We start from the raw sequence: 21,895 nt of genomic DNA, 5'->3' as shown, positions 1-21,895 counted from the left end.
AGTTACTTGCAGTTTACAATCAAAAATGCCCAGCAATTTGCAAATACGGAATAATCTAGTTTTTGATGGCAAATCCATTTCGTAGATGGGTCATAGATAATTACTAGTTGCCACACTTATATTCTCTGGCACCGACAGAGAAAACAGATTGACTAGGGTCATAGTGTCTGGAGTATATGACATTGTTTCAGAAAAATGTAATCTCGCTCATATATACAGTCCTTGCAGTGTCTTGAAAATGCTTTTGCAGCAATTTTTTAGCTGGGTACAAAACCACTACGGGAAAAAAAAAAAAAAAAAACCTGACATAGCTGGAGAGAAGATCATAAAAGTGTGCAGTTTGAAGTCTAACACTGATCTAGAAACAAATTCCAGTAAATAAAAATTAAGTAAAGAAAAATGTTAAAAAGATTGGAAGCAATGTATGTTAAAAAAAAAAAAAAAAGAAAAACCTATCTGGCTTATAATGTTCTTTTTAAAGCCTTAAAGAATATTTAATTTCTCATCTGAGGTTACTGAAGAGATTAAGCTTTGTAAGGACTTGAGAGTCTGCAGCCATCAGAACACCTCAGTGCAGGTTTTTTCTTTATAACTTTTTTCCTGAAAGAGCTTTTACAAGTTTATGCTCATTATACTGTTGGAAAATAGCCAACTTTAATGCTCTGCTTTCCAAGAATCAGAAAACAAACTGAAGTAACTTCTGACCAGTTACCAACAAATAACTATAGGATAAGCAGGCAGGCCTCATGCCAGTGGTGCTTGCTAGCAGTAGCAGAATTAACTGGATACTGAAACACTAAGGAATTATTTTTTCTGGCAGGAGCTCAGAACATGTAGGAAGGTTGGAGATTAAGATTTACTGACTAAGATTAGAAAGAGGGATAAGCGTGATCCGAAGATATGGAAGGTGGGGTTAAGCTGGATAAACGTATCTGGCTACAATGTACGAGGTGTTTAGATACCTTTAGCAGGCAATGGAGGGAATTAGACATAGCAAGAGTGAGACATCTCAGCCTGAACTAGACTTCTAACATAGGTCAGATGAACTGTCCACTATACTGCCTGTGACTTCTGAGCGACTCCAAAAGGTGATGTGATCAGGCGTCCGTGATGGAGACATATTAAGGAAGGTGAAATGAATTCACTGTGATGCCCCTTTAATTTATCTCTGTAGTTTGTGAACAGGATTTGAAGTCTGACACAGGCTGCTAGTAAAACTAATACCTCTGGCTGGTATTGCACTGCCTTAAGTGTTCCTCAGCGCTGAAGAACTCAGGTCTTGATAAATGCTTTGTCTGTGCTCGGCGAATGCTTAAATCAGAAATTTATGGTCTCTGCTAGGTAAGAGGAGTTTGGAAAGGGAAAAGACAGTGATGTTAGTTTGTCAGGGTATCTTATGAGGAAAATACTGTGATTAAAAACTTCTCAAGCTAAAGCTGCCCTAGACAGCATTATTTACTGAGGCAATAGATATGTTAGTCCGTGTACAAAACCTTCCTGTGGTTGGTTTTAATCTTGCATCCTCATGGTGACTATTAAAATTTGCTGCAAAGATGATTTGGATTTTAATAAATGCATAATTTACAAACTGATTCAGATTCATTAGTAGTTTTCTATTTGGCCATTAGTTTGCGCAAATACAGTTTGGAACAGTTTGTTCATGAGCTCCTTTGCTGTTTATGACTAGTCCTCTGTAACTGCCTACATTAGGCATTATTTTTTCGATTTCCTGTCTGGATGACTTGAATAGCAGGTGGTGAATTTTTGTTTAAAAGAGCTTCTGGTATAAATTTGCAGAGTCATGTGTGTCCTAGGTAATGAAAATATTGGGATTAACAAGCATTTTCACAAATCTTTGGCAGTTGTTCAAGCACCAGAACAAACTGATCTGGCTGATTTTATTCACAAAAAATATTGATGGAGTGGTTTTGAAATCATCTAGCTACTGGTCTTTCCTCTCTACCACAGAAGAATAGCTATTTAATTTCAAAGGAAACAATTACTTAGGGGCTTGTGTCATATCTAGAAAGTTTTAGGAGTTACAGGCTTTTGTCAGTAAGAGGAGTAATATTTGTGTGTTAGAACAAACTGTACCTACAGTTAGCCTGCAGGATGGTGTTTTATGGTTTTCATGAGTCTTTCCTACTATTCTGCTATTCTGGTTGTATGTGGTCCTGTAATACCAATCAGAATCTGACTTTGCTCCGTCAGTATGCCCAGGGTGACACTTGATGCTTTCTAGATGTGCACTTTGTCATGAAGGTCAACAGCTTCTAGTCATGACGTGAGCTTCCCATAGTCTTTGTTCATCAAAGCACCTTTTCCCATGGGAAGACATTTTCTAGCCTCTAAAGAGCAATTGTTCTTCTAAAGATTTAGTGCAAGCCATAGTCCAGCCATTCTGCTGCTCTGCCAGCTTTGCAGAAGTAGAGAGAGCATTTACTTGGTCAAGACCAACTGTGGTAAGCAAACTGGTGTTTTTCACAGTGTATCTCCTGTGGATCAGTCAGTGCCTAGGAAAATAAGTATAATGGATTATAATGCTTTAGTTCAGATGGCTGACAGTAAATGCCTAAATAAAGTAATGCTTTGAAACAGAAAGGGAGGGATTTTTCTACTACCTGCTTATGACAAATGAAGCTTATCAGATACATTTCAGCTGAAGAATTGTTTTGTAAGTCAGGTAGCTAATTCTGTGGTGCCATAAGAGCGTAAGTGTAAATGTGTGAGATCCTAATCGCTCTTGTGCAGTAGAAATGTGAAGAAGCTGGAATCCGAAATGAGTTTCTGTGGATGTAACCAATGAGGATAGAGTAATGTATGCCTATTTCATATTTAGCACATTTGAATGTTTTTAATTAGTGCTTTGTGAGTACAGGAAAAGAAACTGAAACAGAGGAGGAAAACAAACATTTTTAGAAACAACTTTTAGAGAGAACTGTACAGGATTATTTATCCCTGTGCTCTTCCTTATGTAGATACTAATCCACGGGCAAATCCCTGAACTCAGTGGAGCTCTATCAGGTTAGTTGTGCAGGTAGGAGAGATGACATGGCTTAGATTTGTGTTGGAAATACTGCTTTAAGGGAAGAAAAAAAAAACTTTACAAGGGTTTTTATCACTAAATTAATATTTTGCTGGAGGAAGGCAGACTTCATAGGTTTGTGTGTAAATACATTTAATTCTTAAAAATATTCATAGATTTCAGCTTGCTTTTTTGTTTGGATTGGGAATTAACAGTGAGAATGTAATATGGTTGTGTGACGTACTTATCTTTACAAAATAAGGTATGAGACATTTTCTACCTGGAGAGCTTCTCTCTTTAGCTCAGTTAACCAGAACAGTTCCCTTAGAGATACAGTTCTTACCGGTTAAGTTATGCTGTCACTTCTCACTGCTGGCAGTGAGAGCAGGTAAGGAAGGTTTGGGGTGTGTTTTAAGCAGTGTATGCTTTTTCATGATATGCTTCTATATTGCCTTAAATGACAGTACCCACATCTTCTGTTCCTCTTTTCCTCATATGAGTAGACGGAAGAACATACACAGAAGAACTGCTGCTGCACACAACATGGCGCCTGAAAGCAGGCTGTCATGCACCAGGCCATGCTGTTGGTAATAACCACAGCAGTTTACCTTAGGATACAGTTCTATTCCCTCAGTGAAGTTGATGGAGGTTTTTCAACTGACTGCTTTTGTTCCTGGAATTGATCTCTAATTAGTAAATGAGGAGGAGGGTTAAAATGCTCTTGCCTAGAAATATTGATGCAGCAACTGTCAATATTACTCATGTACACACCTGTGTGTGTTGGGGGGGGGTATTATAAAGCCAGTTATGAGAAGTGTTACACTCTAACATTTTTAAAATAAAATTTTACTTCTAAATAAAAATTATTTTTTTTTTTGAGCCAGAAGTCATTGTTGGATTTTTTTTTATTGCCATTCAGAAAAAATCTGTTCCTCAGACAACTGTATGTTACATCTTTTCAGAGTCTCTGTAGAGCAGAAGACAGCAGCACAGTGAAATTCGAGAAGCTTAAGCTAAGCATCCCTCAATACAAGCCCAAACTGGATTCGTATTCCTGGGTGTTGTGGCAATGGAAGAATTTTATAATAAGAAATATTTTTATATGTAAATGTGCAGCTGAAAAAGGAGCCTTTATAAAGCTGGTATAAAGTGCTATTTAAACTTGTACTGTTAAATAGATAACTGTCTTCAAATCTGAATCTCTTGTTACAACTGAAGTACTTAAAATGGGGTCTTTTTAAGATAGTATCAGCTACTAGCTAGCAAAATCATTTTACTCACAACATATATGTATGCATATATACAGTCTAAATAAATATGTGAAGACAAATATAAAACATGAAAATCCTAAATTTCCTGGCCATCTTTTGATCCTGCCAACTATAAGCTGAAATGTTTGCATCAGTTGGAATTAGAACAGAGAAGAAACCAAATCTGCCAATCCAAGTTGCTGTTGAGCTTTTACAGGTGTTTGGAAATGATAAATTTCAAGAGAATGGAGGAAGTTATTTAAAGCCTATTTTGAAAGTATTTAAAACCTGGAAGTATGGGCGGGGGGAACATGTAAATCAACTGAATGCTGGGAGACTGTCTTGGGAATGGTGTGGTATGGACATCTGTACTTCTATGGCAGCTCTGCTGCTGTGAGCTGTGAAGGAAGAAGTGGCGGTGAGTAGGAGTATGAGGGTGATCACAGGCAGCCTGCAGCTGTGGCGGACATCCCTTCCAGCAAACTTGGGGCTGTTAGTGGCACTGTGTACTTAAAGCAGCCCCATGAGCTGGTAGCCTTGGCCCTCTGCAGAACCCCCAGTGGCAATTTGTAAATGTCTAATTCTAATTAAGCTCCTAATTCAGGCAGCTGGTTAGAGGAGTTGAGTAAAGACAATATGGCTAATCCCTCAAACTATCTGACTTTATATATATATATAATCTTTAAATCTAAAAAACATTATTAATTATGTATCTATTAAATGTATAAAAAAGACAGCAAGCTTGGTTAAAAGATAATTGACCCTACCTACCAGTTTTTATTTTAGTACAGCAAGGCGTTTTGGCTCAGCTGTTAAGACATAAAAATACAAAACTATCATGACAGCTATTTTAGAAAGTTAAGCACCAGCTAACAGAGAGGTCTTGGAATACACCTCTGGATGGGGAAGCATTGTTGAGTGAGCGTGTTTCTAGTGGGTCCTCACTGGGCTGTTTTTTTGGCTGTACGTTATTGACCACCTTGTGTTTTGATCCGTGTGCGCTTAGGGAGGCGAGAGGGGAGAAGAGTGTCCTGGCGGGACAACCCAAGCTGCACAGTTTCTTTGATGTGCTGCAAAGGCCGAGCGTGCTGCTCCCTCCGGCCACCCCACTGCTGCCTGCCCACAAGCCAGCTACCGAGTCAAGATTTTTCAGCTGGTCTGTCATCTTCCCCCTGATGGCACTGCCATATCAGTATGTTTAATGAAACAATTATCTGGTTAGTCACTTCTTCCAAAGAGTTCTTTGAAGAGCGGAAACTTGTAATAATATAAAAGACTACTGCTGTTTGCAGCTGTGAGCTTTAGTAGATCAAGCTATCAGAGTGTTCTGCAGCAAGTCTTTAGTCCTGCTGCCAACAACACCTTATATATGGCTATAAATCTTCCAGGAGTGTAGTAGGGGTGAACTGCATTTCACTATAATGGGATACATCTTACACTAAGACACAGAGCGTTAGAGATTCTGTATGTAATAGCCAGTGCTTCCCAATATTAATGTCAAAACTGAGGATGTAGTACTGTGAGCTGCAGAAGTCGTTTAGAAGTATTGCAGTGTTTTGACCCTAAGTACCCTGATTTTGTCATGGCAGTGCTGCTCCAGTTCAGGGGTCTGTGACATTCATTTTATAAACCTCACTCTGATGTGTTCATAGCTCTTCTGCTGCGCACATCAGGAGTCATTGTGGAGGATGAAATCCCTTTAACTCAATTGCTTTTGCTTTATTTATTTATTTTCCTTTCCTAATGTTAAACATACTTCAGCCAAAATATTAGTCTGACTTTGAAAATTCTACTCTTTCACAAGCACTGGAGTCAGAGCAGTTTTCTGAAGCATTTAGAGACCCAAAATGCAAATAGGTGCCTAATGAGATTCACGAAAGCACCTACTTCCCATTGAAGTCATTTAGAAATCTAACTTGGTTGCTTCTCTAGCTTTAGGAACTTAAAAGACTTTGAAAAAATGGCTCTAATTCACCCAGGCACTTTTGAAAATTTTACCCTAAAGCTTGATTTGTTCATGTGAAAGTTAGTTTTTGGTACTGAACTGAATAGATAAATACATCAATGTTATTTCGTGGACTTCATTTCAAAATTGTTTAGCTGTTTCTAAATCAAATGATTAAAAACTAAATATAGTTAAAATATTTTTCTTTCCAAGGTCTGATATGCATGAGCTTTGTCTCTCTCATTTGTGAATTAATTATATAGATGTCATTATTTGTGAGGCAGAAAACCCAAAACAATATTTATTCTTTTGTAAAGTTGTGAAGTTAACGATAGAAAATAATCAAATGCTTTGTGAAAATACTCACTGGTACTGTTATTCAAGAGCATAGCATTAAATCCTGATGCACCATTCCTGCATCCCAGCTTTTGTCATTTTAGTCTCCCTTGTTCAAGTGCTGGGGTAAGTAGGTGCAATTCCTGTGGAGAAGTGCAGGTCGTTATTCCTGAGTCAAATTTGGCGTTCTGCCTAGCTCTGTCTCACCTCCCACTCAGCCTGTGGCACAAGGAGGCTGACTGGGGAGGAGAGCGGAGAAAACTTAGAAAATGGAAGGGGGCAGACTTGATAGGAGTCTTCAGTGTGCTTTTTATTGCTCCTCTTGTCACCTTGGTATTATGAAAAGACACTGCATATTAAGGGTTTGCTCCTGTCACCTGGATTTTTAACTGAAAAGGTATTCTCTGTGGGCACATACATGTGAATTTGTAATTTGTTTCAGTGCTCACAGACACAAAGAGATAAAAAGTTTGATTTTTTTGTTGTTGTTAATGCTGTTTTTTCTTGGAATTGCACAAAATTTTTGTAATTTGTTTATATCAGTGTAAAGATTTCCAATCCTATCTGATATGACTTTAGAACATACAAAGAAACCCACATCAGATAATACATGTAAGATTATGTCCATAATTACAAAGAGTTGGCCTCCTTACTGAACTACCTTCTCTTTCTTTTCCCTTAGAAGTAATAGTCTGTAGGGGACTTGCTATATGTCTTGCTCTCTCTTTGAAGAATAATCCAGTTAGGAGTCTTGCCTGCCCTGCTTTCCCCCTTTTCTATATCCAAGTGAATGAAGGGAAAGGAGAATTAAGGCAGAATGATGTCATGCATGAAATTTGGGGCATGGCTCCCAGTGGTAATCCTACAGCTATTTTACCTGCATCAGAAGCTACTTTTGGGATTTAGGGTTTCAGCATCCTCCCCTCAGGTTTCCTGTACAAGACAGACAGACAGACAGACAGACAGACACACACACATACATACACCCTGCTTCAAGTTGTAATGCCTGTGGTGGGGGAAAGGCTGAACAACTGATTGCAGGTGAAGGAGAGAGTGGGTGCTTTCAGTGAGAGGAGAGGGCAGGGCACACTGATGAATTAAGCAGGCTGTCAATGCAGTACCCTATACTAGACTACTGTGATTCTCCCCATCTTCATCCTAAAACCTAATGGAAAAGGCTGGTTTCTCTGAAAACAGTCTTTAAAAACATTTTCCAGAGCTGTGAATGCTGCAAAAGCGATTACCTGGCAAATCCATTTGAGAAAGATCCTTCTGAATTCTTTCAAATGAATTTCTTGAAACATGTAAAGCTTAAATCTGTGGCCTGCTGATGTCCTTTTTAAATCCTGTTATTCTTTTGTGATATCCAGAAGACAAAAATTACCTAACAATTGCATCAGATTTCAAAAATTGATGTTTGGAGGAAATCCAAGTGCTAGGTCTAACCTGGGTTTATGAATCCATCTGTTGCCTCCTGTACTTTCCAGTACAGTAAGACTTTCCTACAACAGAAAACAGTGTCATCAGTATCATTTCAATGTGCCTTTGCAGGTTGTTTTTTAGTCCTAATCACCAAAGTTGTTGCAATTGTTTCTGTTCCAGTGTTACGTCTTTGAGTGCTGCACCCCACACATCCAGCTCTACCACTGTATGTGTGTAGGATTTGTGTTCAGACTGGGACACCTATAACTTCAAGCCATTTCTCTCTCCCATCCTAGCATTCAGGAAATTTTAGCTTGAATTTTTCATGTAACTTTATGTAGAACTTAAATTTAAATGTAGCTATCTTTTTGGTTTCTGCCTGTCCTGGTAAAGGAATCTCCTGCTATATAAAACATGCAGGCTTCTAATGATACTCATTGTGGGCTAGAGTTCATAAATTCTCCAAATGCTGGGCTATACCTTGAGACTATACAAATTAGAGTGACTGCTACTTGGACTGCACTGATATATTACATTGTTCACAGAAATACTCTGCAGTGGGAGAGGTGCCCTGAGAAACCTTGTTACATCTAACATTTCTTGGAAACCTGACAACACCTCTGAGCAGCAACATTTATGCTGTGGTTTAGTTTTGTTTGCTCTGCCTCGTGCACACAAGACAGTGTCTCTTAGATGGTTGTGTACATTTGCCATTAATGTTAGTAGAAGTTTTATAAGTTCATTAAGAGAAAGTTCATCAAGACTCTGTGTAAGACAGGTGACCGAACTGAAGCTGTGCCTCACCCTCTGAAAAGACCTGAGGAAAGTCTGTCTTCCACGCTGTGAAACTGTAATAGATATCCAGGATAACTTGGGTACCAAAAGGTGCAGTAGGTGATGGTTCACAAAAGGTAATTTAGAGCAAATTTGGGCACTGTCTAGGCATCAGTGACTGTGCAGTATACACATGTCTCAAGAGATCAGCTTGCTTAAGTTTTTTCAGTGTGGTTCATTGGAAGACATTAGGTTGCTTCTGATTTAGTATATCTTTTTGAGCTACAGAGATTATAGCCTTATGTGGATGATCTATTGCTCCTTGCTGTGTTCTGTTTCTGTTATCAATAGGATAACCAAGGAACAAAGCTATATGCTATGGTATTCCCTGCAGAATCCTCTGACGCTTAATTAAGATGCCCGGTATTTGGGTAGAATCTGTTTTTAACCAAAAGATACTCTAACCCAAATAATACAAAAGTTAAAGAGGGACTGGAATTACGTGTTAGAACAGCAAAACTAATATACTACACGTTCCCAGTCAGTAATAGGAGAGACCAGACATATTAGTCCATTTTAAACTGAACTGTCGGATTCCAAATGCAAAGTTCAGCTATATGCCTAGTAGATAAATATCCTCCCTGTCCAGATGGCTTGCAGAACTTTTTATTCGCTTTTATGTGCCCTGCAGAAGACCTGGGATAGAATGAGGCCTTAGATGATTAACAGGTCCTAACATCTGTACAGAGGACTCTCTTACTTTTTTTAAAAAAAGTTTGCAGGTGAAACTGGCCTCTCTTAAGGCCGATGTTCATTCTAATCATATGCAAGCTTAATTCTGATCCCACTGGCCACTGTGTTCAGAACCAGGCAGACCTGCCTTCTGTCTTCTGTCTCAGCCATGTACATTGCAGCACTGAAAAGATTCTGTGGTGGGCAAAAGAATTCTGGTTACATTTGTTCAAGTTTGTTGTGCTATTTGGGAACGTTATTTGACCAAACCTGTCTACTTGTATCTAAATCAGGTGTCAGAGTAGAAGAATTTATGCTGAGGAAAAACAAAAAACATCACCTGGCAATAATAATTGGAAAATACAGAAAATAACTAGATCTCTGATTTCTTTTTTTTTTCTTTTTTTTCCAGAATATTGCAACACTTCCACACTACTGCTGAAGATTACACTATCATTTTCACTTCTGGGTGCACAGCTGCACTTAAACTGGTAGCAGAAGCATTCCCTTGGATACCTGAAGGCACAAAGCAGCCCAGCAGTCGATTTTGTTACCTAACTGATAGCCACACATCTGTTGTGGGTATGAGGGGGATAACTGTCTCAATGAATGTGTTATCTGTTCCAGTAGAACCAAAGGAAATGTTGTTATCAGAGAAAAACAGGTTACCACCTGAAGAACAAAACTGCACGACACCTCATCTTTTCTCTTATCCAGCTCAGAGCAATTTCTCTGGTATCAAATATCCCCTTTCATGGATACAGGATATAAAATCTGGAAAACTCTGCCCCATCAAAATACCAGGGAAGTGGTTTGTTCTACTAGATGCAGCTTCTTATGTAAGCACTTCTCCGCTAGACTTAAGAGTTCACCAAGCTGACTTCGTCCCTGTCTCATTCTATAAAATCTTTGGGTTCCCTACTGGTTTAGGAGCGTTACTGGTAAACAACCGGATTGCCCCCTTCTTGAGGAAAACCTATTTTGGAGGTGGAACTGCAGCTGCCTACCTTGCAGGAGAGGATTTTTACTTCCCACGAAAATCTATAGCAGAAAGGTAAGGCTTTGTTTAACCAAACAGGTGGGTTTTTTGCTAATACTGTTTCCTTTAGAGAAATGTCTTTGTGTTGGTGCATGCACTGGGCTGTGACACATATGCTTGTTTATGCAGTTGGAGAGGTATTTCACATCTAACTGTTTTCTTCATAATATTCTTTGTTCCTATCTAAAAAACATCTTCCGAAAGATCCTGCTTCCTTGCCTGATCTAGTTTGTCACAATTGATAAAAATATAAGGGTTCATCCAGTGGCATGAAGGTCAGTCCATACGTTTTTATGTTTACATTAAAGGTACCTCACTGGAGCCCTGATTTGATTTTGAAACTGTGCACTCGAAGCAGCTGGGCCAGGGCTGATCAAGTGCAGGGATGACCCTTAGTGAAACTGGAAAGTAAAATCCATATATGCCTCTGGAAAGGTGGCATGCCTTGCTCTCAACAGAAGCTTTGTCAGAATAATACATACAGTAAGAGAAATTACATAGAACAAATATTGGTAGTGAAGTGCTCTAAAAGAAGCTAGAGGGTACCTAAAAGACACAGAGTACTTAAGGAAATGCAGGACCATGGATAAGTTTTCCCCCTCCCTTAATACATTGAAATGCCACTCTTAGCAGTGCTTGGTCGCTCTCTCTCCCTAATGCCAGCAACAGCTTGTATAAAGGCACTAAAGGGACTTTCTTCCTGTCTCACATCCAGCACATGTGCGCAGGGGGAAAACCTAAGGTCAGCATTTAATATTAAACGGTAGCCTTCGGGGGTGACTGGCGGTGACAAGGGGAAATAATAAAGTCAGTCATGGCTTGTGTTTGTTTATGGATGTAACTAGCATAGTTGATGTATATTCAGCTGCACAAAGGCCTGGGTCTCCTGTGATTTAAATGTCTGTCCTTTCACTGTATGTTATGATACATAATGATGCTTCATGTGTGTGTGCCCCTTGTACTTTTATGTTGTTAGTGCTGCCATGTGGTTTGACTTCTGGACTGATAAATGCAGTGGAACTATAGCCTGGCTGTCTTGTAGTAGAAGAACATGCATTATTTCTGAAACGGAAATCTGTTTGGGGAACATCTAGTTAATCTTTTAATTTAGAAATAAAACCAACATCAAAACATTCTTGTTCTGAGCTCTGTGCATGGTTTTTCAAACCAACAAGGCTCTAAGTGCACCAGAATTACTCACTTAAAGTCAGGATGAAAGGGCACAGAAATGACAGGATCCTAGGGTGCCTTTGTATCACCCGCAGGCCAAGGCGAAAACTTGCTTTAATTTGACCACTTGGCTCTAACTTTTAAGGAACTCTTGTAGAGGTAATTGACACATGACTGCTGAGGTTGCGTAGCAGATAAAAACATCTGAAATGCATATTCGATCTCAATTCTCCTTCTTTACCTCCATTAATTAAGGGGGAAAGGTATATGGGAAAATTGAGGAGAGCTCTATCTCTGGTATCTTTTTTTTCAGAGGTTGATTAATTACAAGTCCATCAGGCATTTGAGGCTTCCACTGTTTTCAAGGGCTTTGGTGTTCCTGGATCAGAAGAGGGGCCTATTTTTACTTATTTCCACTACACACTTGTAAACAAGGGAAATTGTCTGATTCGATTCCTCAGGCTAGATGCAGAACACCTAATCTCAGTATAAGGGAACAAAACTCAAATAGCCAAGTCTGACAGCTGGGTGTGATACTGGCTCTTGTTACACATCAAAGTGTCACTCAGAGTTGATTGTTGTACATGGATAAATATTTACATTTGTCTTTAAATCCATTGGTGATTATTTGAAAACCTAATATTAAAAAGTTCATCTTTAGAGCATTACTGATGCTGTGTGTAATCCCTAGTGAACTGTGGAGGCTTGAAGTCCTGCCTGGAAAGGCTTGAAGTTTTCAAAGATAGGTCAGGAACGAGGATAATTAGTTTCTGCCTTCAGCTACTTCATCCATTTTTTTTTTCCTTTCAGAGGTTATGAGTTTTTGCTTTGTTTTAAGGTGTTCTCCTGGTCCCGAAATGTGTACCGATAAAGCAACTAGAAACAGAACTACTACATGTCAAATGAAATACCAGGCCACCATTGCCAAAGTTAATACTATGACAATATTTCTGGGCCATGTTTCCATTTATTTCCTAGTGACTAAAACGGCTTGGTTGCTATTTCTCATGAAATTAGTAGCTCTAGCCAGGTTTTATTCCTGCCAAATTGCAATATGGGACCTCAGTTCCTGGAGGTATCCAAACCCAACAGGATGAGGCCCTGGGCCACCTGCTGCAACTGGGCCTGCTTTGGGCAGGAGGTTGGATTGCAGACCTCCAGGGTCCCTTCCAACCTCTGTGCTTTTGTGGTTGATTCTGTGCAGCTCCACTGAGCTCCAACTGTGTTTCCCCGCTGGGCATGTCTCTGTTATTTCAAAGGGTTGGTTTCTTAAAAGTGTTTAAAAAAACTGTTTCTACAGTTTGGGATTAACATTGGGAGTGAATATAATGAAACGTGTTTTATTTTATGTGATAATTCATGAGGAAACTTGAACTCTAACAAATGCCATTGGAAAGCTGGATTAGAATATGTGTATCTGAAAGCCATTAGCAGAAACATTCCCTGTCCACGCATAATCAGAGAGCAGTGTACTAAGGAAATGGCTTTTTCTCAGTCAAGGTGAAACTTGAGTGGAGATGTGTAATGAGGTTGTTTATTCATTTTTCCTTCCCAGGACTGTCAAAATTGTTACCTTTTGTCTTAATGGATGCAGCTTTTGCTGGTATGACTTGTACTTTATTTTGTTGTTCTTGCTATATAAATTATGCTATCACAGACTCTTTTAGATTCCTTTAATATGCTTAAATCACTTCCAAGTTTTCGCATTTCATGGCAGTAGCCAGTCCTCCTATCTCTACTTTTAAAACCATGTTTATTATATTTTCATCCTTGTATCAAGCAGCTTGACAAATTATTATTATCATTCACAAATCTAGCCTCATTTCCCATTTTTTTTCTGCACAGCAGGAGATAATAAAATAATATGATTATGTGTAGCAAGTATTCAGCAATAAAATATTCATCATCTGCCCTATTTTTCTTTTGTATCTGGGAGTGCTATTCAGAATCTGATCAGCCTGGAATTTATGGCAAAGGGAAAAGAAGCTGTTATTTGTAAATTGGATATCTGCACCTTAGTCTATGAATCTGGAATATCCAGCATGTTAGCTGTTTGTGTGTTTTTAATGTCCAAATGTATTTTCAAAGGCTTTGAAAATCTAGATAGCATGACTTTGTCCCTGCCCAGTTTTAGCAGTTCTTGCCTCTGCTGCTTGAAGAATTTGACTGCCCCAAAGCAGTGCCCAGACTTTTGTAGTTTACAGTGCAGGGCGTTTAACCAAAGCAGGAGCAAAAGTTTCTTTTTTTATTGATGCTGCAACCTTTTAATTTTGACATGGTTCAGTGGCTGTTATATTTGACCTGAGGGTAAAAGGCTAGATTCCCCAAATTCTAGGGAAAATGTCATCATACTGGGCACACCCATGGACTGCAGTGGAAAACTATTTTAGAGATCACCAGGACAGCTCTGCACATGCCTATGCAGGTGTGTGGTACAGTGGCATGATTTAAGTCTCCAGTTGCATGCTAGGTGCATGTGTGCTGTGGGGGGCAAGGAAGGAAGGAAGGAGCAGGAAATGGAGGCAGAAAGCTATGGATGAGGACTATCCCTAAGATCCCAAGAAAAGCTGTCCCTTCTTGGAATTGGAAACAAAATCCTTAGGCTGGATGATGGATATGGAGCAGCTCCAGAATCCCATGGCAAAAAGCTAGTCTTTCTGGCTGAAGTTTTCTCTTTAGCTTTATTGCATGCAAAGAAAGAATTAGAGGATCCATATAGTGGCAGATGCTGGTTTATTCCACAGAAACACTTCATAGTGATGTTGAGAAATCACCTACAGCCTGACCTGCATGCAGGAGCCTAGTAGCTGTGCAGATGCTTGGCTTCTAGCATATGCCCACTAACCCCACCGTTAAGGGCTCTATGTAGTGGTAGAGTGAAGGGCAATCTCTCCATGATTACTTTAATGAGCTAAGTTGAGTTAAATGTCAGCTGTTGACTAATACTTTTTGTTCAAAGCATTTTGTTAATATGCCACTGCCTTGTGATATTTGAAATGTAAAGATATCCAAACAGGACTCCATATAGGGGCAATTTCCAAATCTACAAAATTCCTGAACAAACATCCTTTAAAGCAGAAGTGCTAAGTTTCAGATGATATGCTTGGGAAGTGATGGAGGCCTTCATCTAATCTAACAGGCATTTGCATTATGAGACTGCTTCTGTACCTGACAAACTTATTAGAGCCACTGACAGAGATTTCAAGTCTGAACAGGCAATGAGAGAAAGAGCTTGTCTCTCCTCCCTCCCTCTTCCCCTCCCTTCACTCTGTCCCGCAGAGATGACCGGATTTGAGTATTTGAGTGGCATCTGAGTGGAACCCTGTAGAAGCCACACACAGCTGCTGTCCCTGCTTGAAGGACAGATAAAGTACTCTAATTTCCAAGGCCATCATTCAATCAACTTTGACAACTATGACATTCACTTTAAAACAAAAGGTGTGGAAAAATAAAAAAGGAAAGGGGGATTTCTGTTTTCTGAGTAAATGTAATGAGGTTCAAGTGACCTATTACTCTTTCTCTTCTCCATATCAAGTGTAAATAGCTGCAGGAAGACTTCATACAGTCTGTCTTTTTACATCTTAGAACATCCATGGCGGTGGTTGACTTCTTGTGTACTTTTCTGCCAGATATCACTACAGCCAGCCAGCTTCTTGGGCATTTGATACAAAGAAAAGATCAATTTTTTTTTTAAATCTCACCTTTGCTGTGGATGAGTTTTCATGTGTCAGCATGCATTCTACTACTCAACGTTATTATTACTTTCAGTGATGAAGTTGTTCTATTGCCTGAAAACTCAACATAGTCAGAATAAGCACCTACCCACTGAAAATACAGAACAATGAGATGAACTTAATCCTCTAGGGATTGCTTTTAGTCTTGATTCACCATGGGATTCATTCTAAATTGCTGAATCCAGGATAAACTGCAAGCAGTGCCTTGTAAAATTGCTTGTAGAGTGCAAACACTTAAAAACACGTTTATGAACCTGGATTTGTAGGCAGTCTTCCCAAAGAGAAGCAGCAAATAGGTAAGACTTTTGAGAGAGAATAAAATTGGAAATAATGGCTTCCTTTAGTTAATCAGCCCTACGCATGCATTTGTGCAGTGCTTACATTTTGAATGTCCTTATTTATATTTTCAGCCTCTTGCCTTGAAAACCTCTACCAGTTTTGAAGACAGCTTTTTTTCTTTTTTTTTCTTTTTTTTTTTTTTTAAAAAAGCTTTTGGCTGAGCAGCTGGTGAATCATTTCTTTTTAACTATGCAGCTGGAGGAACTTGGTGGTTAGGCTCTTCCAGGTTATATAAGACCCCAGGTGAATGCCTCACCGCTTCCCAAGGAGGGTCAGACAGACACCTCCCAGAGTACAAAGCAGGCTGTAACTACTGGGCTCTTCCAGCAGAGATTTTGGAAAAAATGAATCACCCTCTGCTCTGCTTCTGAAGTGCACATTCCCATGTTGTACGGAGTCCCGAACCACAGCAGAAGGCAGCTCCCCAGAGTTACTTCCAGAGAGGAGTAACATTTGAGTTGTGGTTTTGTCTCCAGTGATTCCTGTGGTGCAATTGGGAAATATGATCCCCAAGTGAATAATGTATAGGGCTCAGAGCTGTAGTTTCGAGGAAGAAGCAGAAAAGGTAGGCATCATTCAGGTTAATGTCTAAAGGTTTGGGTCTATTGCAGCCTGCGGTTACAGTCTACAGATGCCCAAGTTACTTTTAATGAAATCAGTTCAGGTCCTGAATACAGCACAGCCCCAGGGGCACAGAGGTCTGTGCCAGGCAATTTATACTGCCTCTCAGGAACATGCTACATTCAGTCACACTTCAGTATCTCTGTGCGAGGCGGCAGTCTGAAGTATGGAAATGCATACAGGACTGCATGGGGAGGGAGGGGGCAGAGAGGCATTGCTTACTTGTTTTTTGATGGGCCTTGTAAGCTTTTTAGCAATGTTCAGCCAAAAGAAATTAATAAAAGCCATAAATCCAAAGAACATTTCCATTTTAAAGTGTATGGTGGATTCTCTTACTTGGAAATAAGTTGAACTAAGCTAGTAATTTTCTTCTGTAGGTGCCAAAGTCTCACTGAGAGCCAGCCAGTGGCAGTCATGTGCCTAACATATTGTTTCTGTAAAGTACATCAAGCATCAATCTATATCATTAAATATCTCCATTCCAGTACAAGACTGGCACCAAATTAATGAGCTATAAAATAAACCTTATAAATTGCTAGGGAGCTGCAACAGATTTATTTTTAAGTAGAAGAAATAAATCTAGATCTCATTATCAAATGGATTGTGCTTCAAATAGAAAATGTTTTGAGATGATAGCAAGAAAGAAAGAATCCTGTTACATGCCAAAACTTGATTTTTCCCTTTGATCAAATATAGCAAAAGTTCTGCCTCAGCTGGGAGGTGTCTTTGCAGCCACAGTGGCTGGCAAGTTGCTGTGGTACAGCTTCACTCAAATTTGGAATCGAGCCTTTGCCCTGAGTCTTTAAGAAGCTTTCTCAACTTTCCTCACCAGGGCTTGGGATGTTATGGCATTCGTTTTCTAGTGATAAATTTATTGTACAGGATTTTTAATGTGCTTTGTAGATATTACATTTGTGATTGATTAACCTCTTGGATGTATGAGGAAAAATAACAGCAAGTTTTTCAGCATAGGAATCACTTTTTTTCCCCCTGACTTTGCCATTTGTACTATGTACTTAAAATATCTCGATATTAGCACGTAAAAGGGTGAGACTGGCTTTTTGACCCAAACAATATTTACAACACGCAAGTCCTGTTCAGATGATGTTAAGGGTTTGATTTGCTTCAAAGCACAGGAATTCAAGCTTCTTTCTCTGTCTTTTTACCTCAGGCAGTTCTCAGGAGCAGGAATTTTTGTAAATACTCCATGGTATAGTATATAATTAGTATAATGCTCTTCGTTTGACTCCTGAAGCCTTAGAGACAAAAGCATGAGTTTAGAAAGACATCCTGAAGAGCCGTAACTAGTATCAGGGGGTCAATTTAGATATTTAACATTATTTTAACATAGTTTTTATGTGCTCCAAATCCTTTGGTGTGTGCGTTTTAAATATTTTGACAGTGATGCTGAAACCATTGCGGGCTGGCTGCAGAAACCGTAGTGGTTCCTTTGGAACTGCTTTAATGGCAGCGTGCAGAGCGCGGCGCGGGCACGCAGACGCCCTCAACATGAGCGGCGGCAGCTGGTAGCTGTGGGCACGGCCCTGTGTGGGGCACCTAGCTGCGCCTCGCCAGAGTCGCACCAGCAGCCTGGCAGCGGGACGGCAGGAGCCGAGGCTGCTGCAGCGCTGCTCCAGGGAGGATGCCAGCCCGTTTGCACCCACCACGTGAGGCCACGTGCACCCCTCCAGAGACGCAAACCCCTGCAGCACAGGTTTCCCGGCTGCACGCCACGCAGGCTGGGGAGGAGCCAGGCAGAGTCGGGGGCTGATTCTTCTTCAGAAGTTTGCACAAGCTCCTGCATTTTGAAACATCTCTGTTTCAACAATTTGTTGTTTTCCCCCTTAGAGCCTGTTTCATCATAAAATCCCGTCCAGCTCTGCTGCGCTGCCTCTTACTGGCTCCCTGCTTGGGGCTGAATTTTACGCAGAACCTGCATATTTGTGCTGGCTAAATCAAAGCAAAATCAGAGAGAGACAGGAGCAGAGAGGAGGAGTGTAGGGATCACTCATAAAGGCCCCTCTGCAGGAGAGGTGACAGGCAACAACTTGTGGAGCTATGAAAGAGTACTGATTTGGAGGGAAAGTCTTTTAAAACTGAGCAGTGCAGAGCAACAAAAGTGGCTGGGATGGAATATTGATTGATATTCTTCAATTCAGAAAAGCACTTAAGCATATGTTTAAGTCCCCATCTAGTCCAGAAACCTTTCTGAACATTAAAGGGGGACCTCAGTTTGTACTTTAGGTAGAGTAAGTTTATACTAATTGCAATACTGTATTTCTGTGTGGCTTCTTTTGGAAACAAAATTTTCAGGAATATTTATTTTCTTGCTTCATAGCTGGTCCTCTGCCTCTATTATATGTATGGGTTTGAGTTCGGGTTTTTCTTATTTTGGGGGGAAGAGGTGGGGAGGTAGGGTAGAGTGACTGGTAGTTAAAACTGTTAGTTGAATGCAACCAAATGTAGTCCAAATTGGGATGGAGACAAGGTTAGTTTCTTTAATTTTTTTTCCTTTAAAATGCAGATAATCATGATACAATGAAGAGGTATCCCCCTCTAATACAGAAACTGATACTAAGATTGAATCAGGAAAGGCCTGATCAAAGATGAAAAAACATCTCTTCTACCATGACCTCCTAATGCACTACAGTGCCATGAGCTGATGCTAACCCTTCCCGGTTAATTTTATTTGCCTTTTTAGGGCTAATGGTGCTAAAAATCACTGGTTTCAGCCAGTCATACACAGACCTTGGGAGATCAATGAGCAAATCATAAAGGCTCCACAGAAGGGGACTAAGACATGCTCATACATCCATGTGGCAACCATAATGCATTTCCAAGGAGATCTTCACCTTCACTGGAAATTTTTTGAGTTCAGTGACTTCTTTCCACTCTGAATCATGCTTCTAACACCTTTTGTGAAAGGTGTTTTTGAAGATCAGATTTACTCTTGTCAGTAGCTTCAGAGACAAGTCTCATCATTTAAGAGGATGTATTTTTGCAGCCTAAATAAAGTCAGAATACAAGAGAGCGAGCTGAAATGCCCATTAAGGATTGTCTGTTAATAGAAGAAGATTCACAAAACTGTCTTATTATTTAATGACTCAGATAAGCCTCTTTTGTGGTATCCATATTATTTTATATTTTATTTATAACTAAGCTATGAAGATGCTAGATTTTTACAAGTTTAGTAGTCACTGGCTTCCTAGTGGGGAGAAGAAACTGTATAAAGACAGGATCGTTTAAATGGTTAGGTGATACCATTCAGGAAAGTATTTGAAGATTACAAGTATAGGCACGGGTTTTATTTTTTTTATCTATCTCCTTAGTAACCAAATGTATGCAAGAGTGCATCTGGCAGTTGTGCTCCTGGGAACCCATGGAAGAAACATTTACAGGCTTCTCAAATAGCTTTAATTCAGAAGAAAAAGGAAAATATTGATGCTCTTGAGAAAAAAAGCTTTAGAGTCTTCTGTGACTTTTGCATTTTAACAGCGTTACCGAAACAGGAAATACTCAAATCTGATTAAACACTTGGCTGTCACATTTCAGCCTGGTCGTGTTCAATTAAAAAATGCAGAGGGATTCTCTAGCATTATTATAATCTACTTTTTTTCACATCTAGTCCTTTATATTATCAAATAACATCTGCTATGGCTTAATAACTGTGTCAAATGATTGTAATAGCTTTATTTTGGGTGAATTTTGTGATTAAAAGTTTTAGAGTTACAGCAGGGAAACTTACTTAGCTTACAGGATTGCATCTCCTATTTCATACTTTATGGCACACATTTTGCAGTTACGTTTTCAGGTAGCAATCTGAAGCAGCTTTTTATCTGGATTACTGCTGATGCAAAGAAGCCTGTAACAGTTTGCAAGTTCAGCTATATAAATTGCATAGGTTTTCCTGATAACCTCCGCTGTTAAAAAGCGATTAGTATGAATCTAACTGTCCTTATCAAACACTGGCCTAAGTTAACAGCCTCTTGACTGGTCTTTTGTTAGCTCCCTTAATATATGATCACCTGAGGTGAGAAAAATGGCACTCTTTTTCAGCAGAAGATTTAGGCTGGTCTGTCTTCTTGGCAAAGGAAACAGTTAATGTTAAGTAACGGTAGCCCTGTTAACCCTTCTTACAGAAGCAAATGTTTTGTTAAGTTTTCCCCCTCTCGATGCACAAATGAATGCAGCTCTTTTGAAGTCCTCCTCAGTATTAAACATGCTTATTGTTCATGTCAGATTACTTTTACATCATCTCAGTGTGACAGAAATCCTTCAAAATAAAGTTTTAACCATCATCAAAGACTGTTCTTTCCCCCGAAGAAATAGATATCATATTGGTTTGACTGCCAATATAATTTAGAAAGCACCAGTAGTGCAATGAGACATTAGTATTTGGGGTCCAGTGGTCTGTATATTACAGCTTGGTCTGTATAAGGACCAAATAAGGATGCTACCTATTGCTTTGCCAAATATCAGCAAAAAAGTATGAACTTAGCTATATGGTTCTCTCTTTTTTGGACACTGAACCTCTGCATGTGAAACAATCTCTTCATATTTAGCCATTCCACCAATATTTCTGGGTTTGCATTACCGTAGCTGGATCAGATGGGCATCCTAAAAATCACCGTGCTTGCCATTAGGTATTGATGTGCCTCTGAATTACCTGGATGTTCCTGGGAGTTTGTAGGTGCCCCATATAAAACCTCTTTTGGAAATTTGCTTTATGATCTGAGATCAGATATTGTCTCACAGTTATTTTTAAACATATTCATCTTAAACAGTGTTTCCTGTAATGGAAAATCTTATTCTGCAGAGCCACATTGAATATTATTGTAGGAATTTTGCTTGACTGAGCCAGAGATTCCCCTCCTTAATCTCATTATTTAGACATTAGATTTTTTTGAATGCATCTTTAAGTTCCTGAATTAAAAACAGAAAGCACATGGCCACCTTTCCGAAGGTATTAAATATTTCACAAATAGTGGCATAGTTCCCTTCCTTTTCAAAAAGTATTTTCCAAAGGTGCCAGAACCTTTGCTAAGTTTGAAATCTTGCTCTTTCAGAGAAGTATTATTAAAGTCATTTGTTGAAATTTTGACTTCTCTTTCACCGAAATGCAAATATTTCATGAGAAAGCATCGCTTTTGATGACTTCTCAACATAAAAATCCTGGGCATATAATCAAAATGAAATATTTGGTTGAAACTTCACTGGTTACCTTTAATTTACATGCAACTTGTATTTTATGCAAGTTTTAATATTTAGTCATGTTTTTATGGCTAATGTCAAAATGTCCACATTTACTGATAAATTCCTACCAAGGCTGCTGTGGTGTTTGCAAGTCAAAGTATCTTTTTGTTTTCCTGTCACCATAACTTTCGAGATTCCAACTTTTTGAGTGCCTGCTTTATTTATGACCCTTTGCTAGCACAACACATTTGGGCCAGGACAGGTTAGGGCTCCCTTGTACTCTCTGCTTGCTCAAAGCATAGGAGGAGCATTCAC

General features: G+C 39.4%; 1 protein-coding gene across 7 annotated transcripts in view; it reads left to right on the top strand.

Moving 5' to 3' along the window:
- MOCOS (molybdenum cofactor sulfurase) overlaps positions 1–21,895 on the top strand; it is a 373,228-nt gene that overhangs the window by 226,804 nt on the left and 124,529 nt on the right. For all 7 annotated transcript variants that reach the window (XM_026099873.2, XM_026099875.2, XM_026099874.2 and 4 more), the window contains one exon: positions 9,897–10,538. In XM_026099873.2, coding sequence (XP_025955658.1) covers positions 9,897–10,538 — 642 coding nt within the window. The remainder of the gene's footprint in view (positions 1–9,896; positions 10,539–21,895) is intronic.

The sequence above is a fragment of the Dromaius novaehollandiae genome, chromosome 2 (assembly GCF_036370855.1).
Source record: "Dromaius novaehollandiae isolate bDroNov1 chromosome 2, bDroNov1.hap1, whole genome shotgun sequence".
In the NCBI taxonomy this organism is placed as follows: domain Eukaryota; kingdom Metazoa; phylum Chordata; class Aves; order Casuariiformes; family Dromaiidae; genus Dromaius; species Dromaius novaehollandiae.
The sequence above is the reverse complement of the archived record's forward strand: the minus strand, read 5'-3'. Positions and strand labels throughout refer to the sequence as shown.